General features: G+C 34.1%; 1 protein-coding gene across 14 annotated transcripts in view; it reads left to right on the top strand.

Annotated features, from left to right (window-relative positions):
• Window positions 1–18,377, top strand: part of DAB1 (DAB adaptor protein 1) — a 754,595-nt gene that overhangs the window by 680,965 nt on the left and 55,253 nt on the right. For 8 of the 14 annotated variants that reach the window (XM_087960346.1, XM_087960344.1, XM_087960341.1 and 5 more), the window contains 3 exons: window positions 593–724; window positions 3,962–4,081; window positions 12,754–12,813. In XM_087960346.1, the coding sequence (XP_087816472.1) occupies window positions 593–724; window positions 3,962–4,081; window positions 12,754–12,813 (312 nt within the window). Of the gene's footprint in view, window positions 1–592; window positions 725–3,961; window positions 4,082–4,536; window positions 4,576–7,150; window positions 7,217–12,753; window positions 12,814–18,377 lie in introns of all 14 variants that reach the window. The other 6 variants (XR_015748591.1, XM_087960339.1, XM_087960338.1 and 3 more) reach the window with 1 other exon arrangement.

The raw sequence follows: 18,377 nt of genomic DNA, 5'->3' as shown, positions 1-18,377 counted from the left end.
TCTAGAAAAATTTAAAAAAAAAAAACAATTGCCAGTTTGCCTTTAAATCTTACTTAATCTTATTTAAACAGTAGCAATATTAATTTCAGTGCTAATGCTACTTCAGGATATGCACATAAGGCAGGTTTGTCAGAAAGGCCATTTGAAAGATACTGAAGAATAATGGTAAAGGAATTGTAGCAACTTAAGCTTTCTTAATGATCACAAGAAAAGCAACGTGTCATTGAAAGATCTGAAGTTTGACAGAATATCATCACAAGAGAGTTTGTGATAACAGATGAGGAAGATTCATCTAACTGAAAACAGAACATTAGATGAAACACCTAAAGCACCTACAGCATGAAATGATTATAAACAAGATCAAACCATCCAGATGTAGTCTTGGAGAAAATGTGCTTGAAGCGTTGCTTTTCATGGTGATACTGCTGTTTTACACATTTATCCTTATAAATATAAATCGCATGACTCGATCAAACCACGACCTTTTCTTTGTGGGATTGTTCTTTTTCAGGTTTTTCCTCATAAAAATCATGCTTCAACAAAATCTGAGCTTCCATTAAAAATGCTCTTCTTGTGCTTTGTTTATGTACAGCTACTACAACACCATCATGCAGTACATGAAATTTCATACATCGCAAAGGATATCACAGACCATCGGGCCTTTGGATACGTATGTGGAAAGGAAGGGAATCATAGATTTGTGGCAATAAAAACAGCCCAGGCAGTAAGTATCAAATATCATTTCTCATTTATATCATCATTTTATAGTAGTGTTCTTTATGCAGTACATAATACTGTCAGAAGTGCCTGCATAAATGTTCTGAAATGACAGTTTAGCAATATCAGTCATGGAAAGAATTGAGCACAGTCATCATTCCCATTTTTTTCTTGATGTATTCTTTCTAATTAGTAATTATTTTCCTTCCTAATTAAGCTGTACACACTAGCTGAATACAAATCGGCTTACTTAGTCCCTCATCACCCTTTTAGATAGAAAATAATGGAGGACAAATAGCTATTTTGTAGCGCCTACTCAAAGCATCTTTTATGTTTGTTTTAATCACCATTATTTTGCAAATATAATTTATGTACAGTATATAAAAATGAATCTTCACCTAGTTAAAATTTGCATCTTGACCAGTATAAATAAAGTACAAATTAATTCACTAGGAATAGATGAGACTCCATCTCACCCACCTTAAAGAGATTTCTAAGATTGCATTCGTAAGCCAAATTAAGGTATAGTAATTACTGATGTGAGTTCAGATGCAACAGTTTCATTTTCAAATAATATGTAATCCGCCAATGTTATTGCTATATCTTACAATTTTGAATTACAAAATTCATTTGGAATGTATAGTAAGTTAAATTTATGCTTAAAGAGCATGAACTATTAAATGGAATCACCAATAAGGCATTAATAAGAAGTTTAAGGTTGAATTGAGTGAACATGGGTTGGGTTACTCCTTTTCGAATTGCATTGTGTTTGAGATTTCATTAAGGGGGAAAAATTATCTGGGAAGTATTGCATTACACTCTGATAATTTTATTTGGGTTTTAGTTGCATTTTCTTCATTGCACAGCACTATCCAGAATGGACTTTCAAAATGTCCTTTCACTGAAATATCTCTATAAAAACAGAGGCTACCACAAAGAAATTTTATATGAAGACCTAATAAGGATTTACATGCATACAGAAGATGGAACACTGTTGATTGGTCTACAACCTTTTTTTTTTTTAAGGGAAAGTTGATGAGAAGGTGGAAGGTGGTTTGTCTCCAATTTCAGAGGGTCCTAAAAAAAAACCAGATTATTTGAATTCCTTCCAATTCCTAGGAATTCAGGATCACCTTTGCTTGGAACTGGACAGTGTATCCTTCCATGCCCCAGCAGCATTTGATGCTATTGATCATTATATCTTTTTGGCTGTACGCAAGGACTGTGGACCATAGATACTATTCTACATTCTACATAAGCCAACAGCTTCTATCAGTCCTTCTGAGGGAAGAAAGGTTGAACCATTGCATCCTTCAATCTGGGGTGCCTCAAAGTTCAACTTATTTTCCAGAATTGTTTCATATCTCCTCTGTTCAAAAGTTGCTGTGGGAGATCATCCATCAATTTAGAGTTAGTTATCAGTATGCTGATGAGATCTAATTTTATATCTGTACCCCAAGCCGAGCAAGAGGTGGTAGTAGAAAACCTTACCCAGTGCCTAGTGGCTGTGAGTGTTGAAACAAATCCAGACAGAATATCAATGAGACAAAACTTCATGATAGTATAGAAACCTTCGAAGAGAATCAGCAATGTTCTGTCTTCTCCTTATATGGATATTCCATCTATTGTTTTAGTTCCATTTCTCTGAAAGTGCTGAAATATAATATGAAAGATTTTTCTGGATTCAAAGCTCCTGTTAATGGAACTATTTCAGGAAGGAAGGGAGGGAGGGGGGGTTTTAACCGGGGAACAGCAACCAATATGCAGGTAAGTCCTTGACTTATGACCACGATTTCCTTGTTTTACGACCACAACTGAGCCCAATTTTTTGTTGCTAAGCAAGGCAGTTGTTAAGTGGGTTTTCCACATTTTATGACCTTTTTGGCACATATATTAAGCGAATCACTGTAATTGTTAAGCAAGTCTGACTTCCTCTATTGATTTTGCTTCTTGAAAGCTAGATGGAAAAGTTAAAAATGGTGACCACATGATCTGGGACATAAATGCATGCCAATTGCCAGGTATTCAAATTGTGATCACATGACCATGGGGATGCTGCAACAATCCTAAGTGTGAAAAATGGTTATAAGATACTTTTTTCATCCTGTTGTAACTTTGAATGATCACTAAATGAATGAATGTAAGTCTGGACTACCTGTACTTTTAATTTTATGTTTTGCTACATGGTGTTTTGACATTTTAATTCTGTAAGCCACCTAATATCTGACAAATGGACAGAGAACAAATTAATAATAAAATATATTCAGTTGTAAAACTTGTTGTCTGGTTTGATTATACAATACATGACTGTGCTGTTTAATAATGGCAGTTCCAGCAGAGACTCGGTTACTGCATGCTGCTAAGCAGGAACCTCATGAGATTGTGACTTCATGCCAGTTTCCCCTAACTTGCTTGTGGGAAGCTAGCAAGTAACAAATCATGATCACATGACCACAGAGATGCTGCAACAGCCAGAAGCCTCTCGTTCAACACTGCTGATAGTTAAAGCAGTCACTGAATGAGTAGTCGTTTAAATGAGGGCCACCTGTAATGAACAACTCTGCCAAGCAATATTAATTCCACTGATGTCAATGCACTTGCAACAAACTAAACAGTTTGATATTTCTCATTAAGATCTGGCTTATCAGAAATACTGTTTTATTAGTTAGGCCTTTTATATCAGGGGTGGGATTCAAATTTTTTAACAACCGGTTCTGTGGGCATGGCTTGGTGGTCATGTGACTGGGTGGACATGGCTTGGTGGTCATGTTATTGGCTGAGCATAGCCAACTCAACATCACTCACATCAAGGCACACATCTCCTCGCCTGGCCTCTCAAGACTGTGGGGATACTGCAACAGTCATAAGTGTGAAAAATGGTCATAAGTCACTTTTTTCAGTGCCATTGTAACTTTGAATGGTGACTCCACACAAGCAAAGAACCAGCAAAGGAGGGGGAAAAAACTCCAGAGAAGTTCCTGAGACAGGAAGTCTAGTCCTGCCAAGAATGTAGTAAGGATTAACAGAGAGGCAGTTTCTGTAAGCAACACCAGAATGTTTTCTTCCTGCCTTCCTTACAGGATTAGGCCAGTAATTTCTTCTAACAGCTGGTTCTTAGAACTGCTTAGAACGTTATCAACTAGTTCTAGCGAATCGGTGCGAACTGGTAGAAACCCACCCCCTTTTTATATATATATTACATTTATACATAGACATTCATTCATTATTTCTGTATCACGTGTAGGCAGAACCTGTGATTTTGGATTTGCGAGACCTCTTCCAACTTATTTATGAGTTGAAACAAAGAGAAGAACTGGAAAAGAAGGCACAAAAAGATAAACAATGTGAACAAGCAGTATATCAGGTATTTTAATAATTTTTGGTAGGCAAGTACAAAAAATTAATATGTGTTTGATTTGGTGCTTTTTTATGTGATTCAAAACACTAAAAACCATTTTATACAAAGTCAATTTCTGTATTTGAAGATGGTACTGTTGGTATTGGTACAATTATGTTTGACAATGATTAAAATCAACTTAGCTCTAGTGAGAAACTTAATCGTGTGAACTTGTTGACTTGGCAATAAACATATTATATGCAAACTTGGAGATCTTCGGAGTAATTGTGTGATACTTTTTCTGGTGTTATTTCATACATAATTGTATACACTGTGGGTTAAGAAGGTACATGAAAATGTGAATTTCTATTTTACATCTATATATTATGCAGTTCCCTTATGCTTTAAATCATGAATCTTAGGCATCTGCTGTTCATATTCTCTCCCTTTTTTATCTTTATCTTTGACTTTCTTTGTGATAGACAATTTTGGAAGAAGATGTAGAGGATCCTGTTTATCAGGTAATTTTTGAAGCAATTTTTTGTGAAGTTTCAAAATCCGGGATGTGGTTTTATCCATAAAATAATATAAAAATATAAAACAAAACTTCACCGTTTCAAAAACAGCTCAATAAGGTATCAAGGAAAAGACTGAAAATTATAAAAAAAAGTTTTCAAACTAGTATTTTAGTTTGTTTGTTTTTAAAGCAATAAACATTAAAATTAGAAAACAAAGGAAACATAATGTTGCTAATACTGAAATATAAAAATAATACCTAGTAATAATAATTGAGAAGTAATTTTAATAACTAACTCATTTTTGACAGGGTTATTTATATTTGTACATGTGCTTTGAGATTGTCCTTTTAAGAGAAGAACAGTTGTAATTAACTATTTTAAAGTAAATAAGCTGTAAGTTGAATAATGAGCCATTCTAAAATAATTTTATTTAATTGGGAGGTCATTGAGAAACAAAAGTTGCCAAGCAGATGTCCATCCAAGCGTAGTCTCCCTGTGTTCATAATCTAGGATGGTCATTGAAATGGTATGAAATACTAAATCTGCTCATGCTAAAGATTAGTGAAGAAATACACGCATTGATTAATTAGCAAAAAAAGAATAAGAAATAAATACTTCTCCAAAAGGCATACTAAATTTCTACCTGTGAAATAGGGTGTCCAGTCTTGCAGAGAAATAAGTGCTAAGTCTCTAGACTAAGATGTCATTATAATAGTGGAAGATGTCATTATAAGTAGTTGTGGCAATAAGAAATAAGATAGGTGCTTCAGGGTAGGTATCTTAGTTCCAACTTTTACAGCCCCATCCATCATCCAAAAGTGACGTTTTAAAAACTAATTTTGGTAATTAAAAGATCAAGAAATTCAATTCCATGGAAAAAGACAGCAAAAATATTCTAGGAAAAATAGAAACCTATATTGTCCCTTCTGCCAATTATAAGATTGTTCTCCACACGCTCTTTAAAAAAAATTCGTACCAATTTTTGGTATAAATTAAAATTAAATTTAATTAATTAAAATTTTGCTAATTGAATTTAGGCCCTAGGGATCAGCCACCTAGTTTGCAATGCTGAGTTATAATGTTGGTTTGGGAAGTGTGTATGTGTTAGATTGTCTAACCCTAACCCTAACCCTAACCTTATGTGTAAAATCTTCCATTATGTCTTTGCAGTCAATGAATGCCATGTCTATGCATCATTTAAGCAGCTATGCTTAAAACTTCTGGTTCTGTGTGTAATAAATAGATATATAAATCTATATCTATAGATATATAAATATAATGCACTAAATCAGTTCCTTATCACAATTTTTTTTAAATAGCTTAAATATTGAGATGTACCAAGATGTAATATCATCGATCTTTTAATAATAATTTAAAATTAGGAAGTAGGCCTTTGCTTGAATGCTACTGTCATTCCATAATCCAGTATTTTTATACTTTTCCCCTTTTCTTTTTATAGTTTGTCTGATGGAATAACATGATACATGTTATGGCATGAGTGGAATCAGCTCTGGAAAGTGAGAGTTAAAACTGGCTAGCAATCACTGAATACTGTTTTCTAGATCACATTAACAATAGTAATTGCGGGTACACATTAAATAGAAAACTATGAACATAGGAAGAAAAAAAAATAGTGCTAACTGTAAAATAAAGGACAGCATTGTTTTTAAATAGGGTTGAAAGGTCTTTACCAATAAGAAACAAATATTTAATGTTATACATTTTTATGAAGAACAGAATTCACGCCTTTAGCAATATTTTCAAAGCAAAATAACTATAGAAACATGTTAGAAGAAAAGTGGTTTTTAAAATACAATATAGGAAAATTGTCTTTCCAAATCAATGGAAAGAATAAGTAGATGATTATGATAATTAGAATTAATATCAGTATTGGTATAATTCTCTGCGATGTTATTCCCATAACAGTGAGGGTGAACCTTTGGGCCCCAGGTGCCCAAAGAGTGTGCTTGCATGTACCCAAAATGCAAGGCACTTCCCCCACGCATGTGCATGCTGCATGGGGGGCATGCATATGTGTGCTGCACTGTGCATGCGCACACCCCAGCCCCCGCACATGTGCAGTAGAGACCCAAAGGCCAGGCAGGAGGTGCGTGTGCATGCACAGTGGAGCTGAGCTGGGCAAAGGCGCACGTACCCACAGAGAAGGCTCTGCCTGCCACTTGTGGCACGCGTGCCATAGGTTCACCACCATGACCATGGAACATCTTCAGAATCAGTATAGAAATCAGACACTTAAAATAAACTCATTGCTGAGTCCCTGCTTTCGTTAAATAAGTCTAAAAGTACTATAAGGAATACCTAGCCTCATACCTCTGTTGAGGAAAAAGCAGGAGATTTGTTCAATGACAATTGGTGAAGTTTCACATCTCTTTTATTTCTCTTCTGTAAAAGAAAGTCACATTTTGGGTTTTTTTAGAAAAAAAAGGAAGTTGCTCTTTTGTCAGCCTATACTACTGTTCCTTTACTGCTGATGGTTATTTCTTCTAAAGTTCAAAACTGCCTTTTTCTCCTTTCTTTTTCACCTCTGACCTTTCTTCTTTTGCTGCTGATGTAATAGTACATTGTGTTTGAGGCTGGACATGAGCCAATTCGTGAGCCTGAAACAGAAGAAAACATTTATCAGGTATAAAATTTGTACATTTGTGTTCTTGGTCCTTCCAGTAATCATCAAGCATATTTTATAGAGTAAAATATGTAAAGTTTATTTTAAGCTCATTTATTTTTTTCCTCAAGTCATAAATTCCATTTCATACTTGATGCTGCAATGGTCGTCAGGCTGAAAAATGACCATGTCACTTTTTCAATGCCATTGTAACTTCAAACGATCATTAAATAAATGTTTGTAAGTTGAGAACTATTTGTATCATTTAGGATGTCTTTTTTCTTCAGTGTTTTAAAAAGTTTAGCCTACACACACACACACACAGAGAGAGAGAGAGAGAGAGAGAGAGATAGATGGTAGTTGCCAAATGGTTGTTGGAATCCGCATTATAGCCATAAGTACATACAATTATTTCAACTTCACCAGATTTAGAGTTGCAATATATTCTTTTAACAGAATTAAGAACAAGGACAACATTCTATTCCTGATTTCTGGCTACAAATATCATTTTGGTAGCCCTATGTAATACTAACAGTATTTATACTAACAGGCTTTTTAAATCATAAGATGTACAGGCTTTCACGGAAGTTTATTTGATTGTATAATACCTTTCCTTTGCTACAAGAATTATTATTGCCTTTTTATATTTCAGTGTTTACCAGTTATGCAGTAACATTTGTTAAGATTTTATTTATTTGTTTATATATGTTAATAAAATGTTTCTAAGGTAGCTTAGAAACCCTCTTTCTCATACAACCCAACTAAAGGAGCCTGACAACCACCTTAGTCCAAATTATGGGGAGGAACCAGTTTCTCAATGCTCATTTAAAGGCTGATAAGAATAAGCTATTTTAATTTCTGGTGGGATAGTATTCCTGAGGGAAAGCGCTAAAAGCTTTCCTGTGTCCTTCTCAATAACACAGTTTAATCTGTGAGACCTGGAGCATACCAGTTCTGTCTGGTCATATAGATGGGCAAAGGCCATGGGAAATAGATAGTAATAAGACCTAATACTGTGTAAAACTTCATATGTGAGAACCAGTATCTTGAATTGCACTGGAAAATCTGCTGGTAACAAATGCAGCTCATGGAAGAATAATCTGCCCATAACTCCTTCTACAGTTGGAATTCTTTCTAAACGTGAACAAATTGTTTAAAAATCCTTTTATTTACAAATCCACAATAATTATTCTGTTTTATGGATTTCTGAATTTAGTTAATTAAATGCCACTGAATTAGGCCTTACTCTGGAAATTGCATAAATGTCCACCATCCTGAGTTGTCACTAACTTGTAGTTTTTCAGAGAAAATAATATAATTTCTTTTATTGTGTTCATCCAGTTTTATCTGATTCTTTCTGTTTCCCACAACATTGCCAACCATAATTGTTTTTTCTAACTCATAATTCCTTTGCATCTCATTTGAATTGTATGAATTTCTGTTTACCAGTTATCACCTTACAGAAATAATCTGCCTTTATTGGGCCCATGATCAATTGATTAGTTCTCACAACCTATCATACTCTTAGGAACAGTCTCCAAATCCATAATTTGAAATAGATTTCTGTCTCTTCTTTGTCAATGTCTAGCTTTCACAACCATATCTATTTCCACTAAGAAGACCATTGTTTTAACTGTTCTGTCCTTGACAATGATAAAAATATTAATATTCTTCATGATATTGTTTTAAATTTTGTCATTGTTTCCCTGCCTAGGATAAATCTTTACTTATTCAGAATATTTTCTTTCTTTATTTCTGAAACCAAAACTATCTGTTACCTTTGCTTCATTACCAACTCTAGGTTCACTAAGTATATTTTGCTGGCATTATCTTGGCTTTTTAAAATTTAACATTCACCCAGATTTTTCACTTTCAAAATCATCTCTTAAGTCTTTACTAAGCTAACAAGTAATATCATCAGTATATCTGAGACTGTTAACAGTTCCACCTCTCAATTTTTATTCCATCTGACATTTCTTCTAATCCTTCTAATCCTATAATGTATTTGCTGCTCAAGATAAACCAATGAAAGCACTATGCACCCTGTGTCACCCTTTTCTCTTTCCTGAATCATTCTTCATTGTAAAAAATGAAGTGATCTTCATTGGGTGCTGATCTGCTTCCTGATCTAATTTAAAGTGTTGGTTATGACCTTTAAAGCCCTAGATGGCATGAGGCCAGGTTATCTGCGAAACCTTCTTCTCCCCATTACATCAGACTGCCAAGAGTTGTTCTGAGGGTGAGATGGATGGCCTCTAAATTTGATAAATAAAATAAATTCATTGCTCTGTTTTTTAAATTGATCTTACATTCTTGTACTTCAATCTATATTTTACAAATCTGCAGTCTGTTCCACAATTTATACTTGAATGGATTTTGGCTCACTGGACTGCATTTCTTATCTTCTATTTTATATTATGTGGTCAATTTATTTCTGATATTGTACATTCAGTTATTTCCATATATAGGGTTTCAGTTTATGCTCCTGAAACTTAGGTTGGAAATGCCCCTTTTGCAAAACTACTGTATAGCCTATCTTCTTCGTTTCATTTCCTACAACATATCTCTTTCCCACTCCATCTATAATTTCAAGTGTCTCTACTTACCAATGATTAAATTCTATCACTCATTAGCAGTACTATATGTTTCTAACAGTGTAATAGCACCCTTGAAATTTAGTATGTAATCATCTGATTTGAATAACCCATTCTATTTAACATAAATTCACTCAATTGCTTTTAATTTAATAGGTTTCATTTCCAACTTCCAATTTTTCTTGGTTCATGGTTCTTACATTTCTGGTTCAAACTGCACGTACCCTTATAAAATTAGATTTTTTTTTCAATGTTGGCACTCTCTGTAGTCAAATTTATTTGAAGCCTTGGTCCACCCAAAGAATGTCAGAATTCTTCCCCAGTAACTTAGAGGAGTAATGTCTAACCTCAAGTGTCTCATCCTCTAAATGTCAACTTCTCTAAATGTTTCAGCCCAACATAATTCTCTTGATAACAATGTTGAAGTGGTTTGCCATTGCCTTACAAATTTTAGTATGCAAGTACAGTCTCCATGGGTCAATTTCCTACATACTTGCAGAGCCCCTGCTGGCTTCAGCCCTGTTGTGAATTATCATTGATGTAAAAAGTCTAACATTAACTTCACTTCTCTCCTTTTGACCTTACCAGCAAAGATAGTCCTACCAGGAACTATCATTCTTACTTGCATCACTCTGGTTGCCTAAAACTACCTTTCCTTTCTGCAATATCAAGTTGATAATTCCCAGGAAGATTATTTTTTATTTTAAAAAAGTGTCAGAATTTGTCCATGTAGTCAGTTTTAAATAAAGAGTTTTCTCTTTGTCTCATGTTTTTATGATTGGGGACATAAGAATAGATATTAGCCAGTTTAACAAACTGAGACACTTTGCATTATTAGTATAAAATGTAGGCTTCTAGGAATAAGCATGTGTGTAATCATGAGCTTTTTACTGCATTATGTCAAGCTAAAGCTAGCTGTAGTTATAGAAAATGCAATTATAGAACTGACTAAATTTTCAGTGCTGTGGATATATTTTGGGCATTTTATTTTCCATTTCTGTTATTATTTTTATTCTTTTTCACATTGTATTTTTATTTTATAATTATCTAATGCGTTGATAAAATATCAGTAAATTTACAACATTTATTTGACCTAGAAATTTATAAAACTACCCCATTTGGTCACTTATAGCTGCTTTTTCTTTCCTTCAGTTAAGTACCCAATTAAGCGTATGTGAATGAATGTCTTTAGAGTTGAGATAAAAATCTGAATAGAAAAAAATATTTTCATTTTATAAGCAACTCAAAGATAGAGAGCAGAATTACTAAATATAGTCAAAAGTGAGACAGAAATATCTCTTCTAAAGAACAAGGCAAAGGCAAAAGGCAAAGTAGAAATGTACCATAGTACAATCCAGTCTTCCATGACAAAGTAGCTGTCAATGCTATGAGTGTTATAAACTATTGACAATCCAATAAGGAATTTCCATTCTGCTTTCAAACAATCTGAAAAGAACTTACTTATTATTTATAAACTGATAATACACATTGTGTATCATAACTTTGTTCTTGAACAGTATAAGTCAAAGCTGGTGCTTGCATTGGGCTGCTGTAATCTCTTCCAATAGATATTGTAACTCTAAAGCATCTGCAATGTGTAGAATTAGAATCTGAGAAATTCTGATGAAATAAGAATAGAAATAAGGAAAGTATTTAAAACACAAATGTTTAAAAATCAGATATTCCGCATCCTTTAAATGACTAGGGGAAAATTTCCATATATTCTTAGAGTAGTTTTGTGGCTTTTACTTGACCTTTCTGCTATTCTCAATAGATAATAAAGTTCTCCAGTTCTCATTAAGAACAAGCTAATGTCTTGATTATTTTCCTCTTTAATGTTGTGTACAATTTTTTCTCTCATAATTTAAAAGGTGTGTTCATAAGACGCAATTCACCTAGGCACTGAATTCTGTTTCAGATACACACATACAGTCTACCATATTATTATAGTAATGTATAGTGTCTGCATTATAGTATAGGTATAAAGTAATATAAAAATCCGTTCATACAATAAAATGATATGTACTCATAACACTAAATAAAATGTCTCCACACCAGATAGTTAAACATTATTTTGGATTATATATTCAAATAAATAACGTACCTGCTAGTAATAAAAAAAAAAGATTACATGGAAGTTGATTAAATATAAACCTAATCTAGTCATTAAGGTCAGAAAAAAGTGAGATGAGAAAAAGGTAGTGCTGCCAGTACAAAAAAAGTCTAACAAGACATTAAAGAAACTAAACAGTAGCACCAATAAATGAAACTTAATTTCTAGAGAATGTATTAGGCTGCAAATGAATACATTGCAACAGAAAAGAGTGACTGGAACCAAGTGGAGTAAGGATTCATTGGAAGGACAAGAAATCAAGAAAATGCACAAGTTTAAAAACATTTCTTTTATTGATTCCACCAAAGTTCTTTAATTATTCATTCTCAAATGGTGAAGAAAAACAGTTTCTAAAACAGTTTCAGATATGTACAAAGCAAAAGACTTACATCTCTTCCACAAAGTACTAATTGGATAGTTATTGCTACCTACAATTAGAAGCTTGGCATATTGCTCAAGTCCTTTCTCTTCCCAAATAATAAATTAGAGCAACACATATGGATTGGGACTAGATGTGCAAAGTCTACATAGAAAAAAATATAAGAAATAGTACAATATTAATAAGATATTAATTCTTGTTTTGTGCAAACTTACAGATTTGTTGTGAAGGAGTCCTTTTTTAAATTTAAAGCTAGGGTACTAGATAGTAAACTCAACCATGATAATCTAAGATGGAGACTAGTATAGGAACAAAGTAGAGTGCCAAGAACTATAAAAAAGAACTTTCATCTAATTCATTACAAGAACATGTGTGTTTCAGAATCTATAGTCATATATATCATGTATTAAACTTCCAATAAGAACTTCCACTATTTTTCAAGTTGATCCTAATTACATTTTTCTTCCCACAGGTTCCTACTAGCCAAAAGAAAGAAGGTGTTTATGATGTGCCAAAAAGTCAACCTATAAGTGTAAGTACATAAAATTTTAGATTTTTAAAAATTACTCTAGCAGAGTTAACACAACAAAGCTTAAAATATGTCTGCAGCACTTCCTTATTTATATAAGCCATATTTACTTTAAGTGTAAAGAAGAACTATCCAAACCCCTCCAATTGATTTATATTAATCTTACTTTATTAGATGAGTAGGGAGACTATTGTTGCATATAATATTTGGGATAAAATTGGAATGAGAAACAGATTGAGGAGTAGGGGATGTGGAAGGATCATATGATCTCATATTTTTTATGAATCTGCCTTCCCAAACCTGGACTTCTTCAAATGTGTGGAGTTCATTTTCCAAAACTGGTAATATTAGATTAGAAATGATTTAGAAATCATTCAGATGTAGATTTAGGATGCTAAAAACATTCAGTTTGATCCAGATGTATTTTAAATTGACCCACAATGGGATACCATGCAGTGGGGCCCCAGTCTAGAAGGACCCTATGCATAAGAGAGAGAAAAGTCATAGTCCCTTTTAAAGTTTTTTTAACTATTTCCCCCGGGGGAGAAAACATATCCTACACCTAATTAGGTTACTAATAGTTACATTTAAACAAATTAGTGAGGAGAAAGGAGAAAGAGTGGGAGATAGAGATAATCTTGCCCTTAAAATACAGTCTTATATAAACACTTAACTGGTATTAAAGTGCATTCTAAACCCTGTTGCATAGAATAGTGAGAGAAAAATGATAAAATGTGCATGTCATGCAACTACGTTGATTTGTATACTGGTATCAGACAATGACATGCAAACACATAAGGCCATCATCTGCATTATTAACATTGCTACAGTGTCCTGTGGTTGTACCATTTTTTTCTGTGGTTGTACCATTTTTCTAGTAGATGCATTGAAATTAATGGGATGAGTTATTCCTTCTGTTCAATTGATTTCATTATGCCTAATGTCAATCTAGTTTAGTATGTTCTGAACTTAATGAATATTCCTATTGTGGAAAATTAAGAGAAATGTTTTAAAAGAAAGATTATAACAGAAAATCAAACACAAATCAAATCATTTTTGATGTTTTCTCCACCAATTATTAAGAAATTTGTTTTCTTAAGAAACTATTAAGAAAATGAAAGAAAATGAAGCATGCACTAATTACATACAATGCAAATAGGTTTATTTGTATTAATTTTTTGCTATTTTGTCGCTTTTAGACAATTTTTTAAAATTCAGTTTGTCTCAGGATTACCTAGTTTACCTCTACTTGACTTACATATCCAAGAATATTTACTTAAATAGTAGGCCTTATCCCTATGAATCTCTAAATAACTGTATCTAAATAACTTATTCAGTAGAAAATGGTTTCCTTATTCCCTCCTTTTAATGCATTCTACCTTATAACAGTGCAGCTGATTTAAGATAGTACTTGTTTTCATTTTGAGGAAAGTTGGCACTGGAAAAGCTATTTTCTTGTTCTGTTGCTGAATGTCAAAATTGCTGTGAAAACAAATTTAACAACTACAAACATTTGCATACTAGGATGTGGATTTGTTATCTATACTGGCACTGGATATTAGGAAACTTTAAGCTGTTCCTAAATTTTTTCCTGTTGTGTTTATGGTCAGTCTTCCTTAACCTTTTGACCCTCACCTTCAACCCAAATTTTCCCCAACTGCTGGCACCCAGATGTGTGATCTTCATTTTTCAAAATTCCCAGCAAAAATCTGGGACTTGAAGTCCAAAATATGTGGTGGGCACCAAATCAAGGAGAGATGCTTTAGATAAACACTTCCCACTCTTCAAATACATGTGAGCAAAAACAAATAAAGTAGATTTCACCAAATGACATCTTCCAATATTTTGCATATCTTCTGAATGTTGCAATTCTATCATCATGTGAAATTAAAACTTGCTGAAGTACAAGCTTCTTAATGAGCTGTTTCTCATATTTCTCCTAAAGCCTTCCTATTATACACACATGTCAGGTTTTGCTTGTCATTGGATTTTAGCAACAGGAGGCAAACCATAAATACCTTTCACTAAGCCTGTCACTCAAGAAACAATAAAATCTAATCTTCCCATCAACATGTCCAAATTATCTGTTTACAATTTTATGAAAGCTTTCAAATGACTTGCAGTGCTATATTAAGATCTATCCACTCCCCGTATTTCTGATTCAGTTTTGCCTGCAGTTGATTAATCATATATTCCTACAAAGAGAAGGTTACCTCTGTCTGCAAATGAGTATATTTGGACTCAAGACACACTAATTTTGATTTTAATGGGTATAGGTCCTCTGAAAGACTTCTGTCAATCTAGATTTTCCTTGGTAATAGAGTTTTATTAGTTGCACATTCAAACACATTTCCACGCATATAAAAACAAAAATGCATTATAGAACAAGTGAGGACTATGCAACCTTTCTGATGTAGTTGAACCGCAGGTCTCATCAACCCAGCCAACATAACCAAGGATGAAAGATGCTACGAATTGTAGTTTATCATCTTCACAAATGCCATAGGTTTCTTATCCCTATGGCAAAGATGGATTCATCTTTGACCCAGTTATGGCTGATACCAGTCAAATAGTTTAAGAGTAGTACAGTTTTATTAAGAGAGCCATAATGTCTTAAATAACAGTACATGAATTCTAAAGGTAAGTTGTTTATTATTTATGGTTCAATACACATTGTAGCGCAAGGCCACTTTTTAAAACAACAGCAGCATTTTAATAGAGAGCAAGCAGACCTCGATCAACCAGTCAGCAAGCAGCTAAACTTCTTTTTATCCTGTATTATTATATGTTTTCACTAAATGTTGCTAGGTGATCTCTATCACAGGTATCTCATTTGTGTTTGACTGCTTCTACTCCCTTGTCATATTTTAAGTTTACCTTGCCTTTCTTTTCTTGTATCTTCAAAAGTAGCATCCAGATGGCATTCAGAGTAGCATCTGCATGCATTGCCCTCCAGCAATATAAACAACTTGCTTAAGCCAGCCAGAAAACCTATTCCACACTCCATACAGATAGTTTATCATCCCATTAGTGATGCATTTATTTTTCCTGGAAATTTCTATAACATTTGTTGAATGACTATTCTATGAATGTGATAATTCCCAGCTGAAAAACTTACACAAAGAAACAAAACTATTTTTTTACAGCATTTGCTCCCTTGTTCATTTTAGTTCTTAAGGGCAAAAAAAAAAAAAAAATGACCTTTAAACATTTATCCTTTCCTATCTTTCTTCATCACACTTCGTTTATCACAGTCATTGTTATTGGGAGGGGACATGCAGCATAAAATATGAAGCATAAAAAGTGAAGTCAAGGAGAATACTTATCATAGACTTCTTGGCTTTAATAAAACCCCTGGAAGAGGCTGAATATCAAGAATGCAGGCTATTGTTTATGGAAACATGGAAAAGTTAAATTAAATTATTTAATTCAAAGATTATTCTTGAAGACAACTTCAAATTGCACTTTGTCCAGATTGCAGAAGGATGAGCTATTATGGCTATTTTAGGGATCATCTTATTCATCCCAAACATTCTGATAAGCATCATCATGCTCTAGGTCCCATAGATATTTTTTTTTAATGCCACCTGATGGGACCCAGGAAGTAGAATCTATCTGTCATGGTAGCTGCTCTCTGGAATAGCATTTTCTCTAAAATGGGTATGGCTCCTAACCTGGGTCTTTATAAATAAGCCACCTCTCTCCAGATGGACCTCTTCTGGTCTTTTGAACTATTCTTAGCCTTTTTTTACAGACTTTCATTTTTTGATGGCATCACTTTGCTTAACAATCACAATCCTAGCTTTTCCTATTGCAATTGTTAAGCAACTGAATATTGTTAAGCAGAACATGGGGTGCCTAGGTATGGGGGAGGCCCTGGGAGGCCTGACACAGGCACAGGCTCACACTGCAACACCTCCCCAGCTCACATGTGTCCTGCACCAGGCCTCCCAGGAATACTCCCACCCCCTGAAACACATCTTTCCACCCCACTGCATCTCACACCCTTGGGCATCTTCATCACCCCATCACATCTTGCTCTACTTATCTCTTCTAAAGATCACCTTTGGACAGATCACAAGAATGGCAGGCACTTCCAGAATAGCACGAGAAAAGAGGCCCCATGGCATATGGGGAGGGTGTTGTTTCAGAAAGGCATTTCAGAAGATCACCTTTCCAAAAGAGAACCAGTCAAAGTGATGTGCAACCTTCCTATATAGAAGCCATCCTGGAAGTGGGCACACCATTTTAGAAATGTACGCAATTCTCAGATTGTGAGACTATCCAGGAAGGATGTAGGCCCAGGTGAGTGAGAAGTACTCCAAAAGGACCAGCAGGGGGGAAAGTAAGTGAGTAGGGGCAATTGCAGCATCTCCGCAGGTGGTCATAAGGGCAGGTGGATTGCCAGGCACACAAATTGTGATCACAGGACTATGAGGGCACTGCAGCAATAATAACTTCTGCTACTGGTCATAAATCCCTTCATTCAACACTGATCTTAAATGGTCATTGAACAAATGGTAGTAAGTTAAGGACTACCTGTATATCACAAAAATAGCTGGTGACATTGCTTATCTACCAAAAGTATTGAATAGAACGCACTTGTATTGTAATTCTTTCAATAATTCAGGAAGAGCCAAAACATTTCAGTGCAAAATGAGATCATTAAAATATCATTTTTAAAAATATACATAGAAGTGCTTTAAAAATAATAAAGATCATGGGCATACAAATTAAATTTAATTCAATATATTTGTCTAGAAGAATTTCGAAGGAGAATAGTATATTTCTAAGATTGAGATGCTGGCCATAACATCAGATATAGAAAGTGTAGTTGAACCATATCTGTGCATTATGATAATCAAACAGTTATTTTAAGAATATTATGTGATCAAGACATTTAGTGACACTGCTAAAAAGCAAATGTCACCTTTATCTCTAAAACTTTCATTGTATTCCCAGGTTGATGATGATCGTATTTAAATGCAGATATCCTTGACCTGAGCATTCTGCTTCTGAAAACTGGAAGAAATAATTAATGATAGATACTAATTAAGATATGCTTTATTTTATTCAAATTGGCAAGTAAAAGAAATGACCTGACCCCTTCCATCCCTTTTTGAACTGAGATCCTGGAACACTATTCAGAGTCATTATGTATTTTAGACCAGAGAAGGCTGTGCATCCATGGTCATCCAGATACATTAACTGGCCTCTTACTACTATTGTTGTTCAGGAAATTAACATTGCTATACCCTTCTGAAGTGTCTCTTTGAAAATATGCCATTCATTTTTACTCCTCTGATCATTCATTTTAAGTTTTGACATCAGTATGACCATCTTGTGTTGTATTGCAGAATTTGTTTACCAGTGTCTTCCTTCGTTCCTTCCTTCCTTCCTTCCATCAATATATTTAGCAGTTCTGAATCATCTAAGTGTCTGAAGATTAAAGGCCATTTATTACCATGTGGACACTGCTTCAGATAGAAAATTGGTGTAGGAAGAAGAGGCAAAAGTTGTGAGGAAAAATAAAGACACAACAGGCAATAAAGCCAAATATCACATAT

This window comes from Notechis scutatus, chromosome 3 (assembly GCF_049901735.1).
Source record: "Notechis scutatus isolate UNSWTSFEM ecotype Mainland chromosome 3, rNotScu1.2, whole genome shotgun sequence".
In the NCBI taxonomy this organism is placed as follows: domain Eukaryota; kingdom Metazoa; phylum Chordata; class Lepidosauria; order Squamata; family Elapidae; genus Notechis; species Notechis scutatus.
Note: the sequence above shows the minus strand (reverse complement) of the source record. Positions and strands in the feature narration are given on the sequence as shown.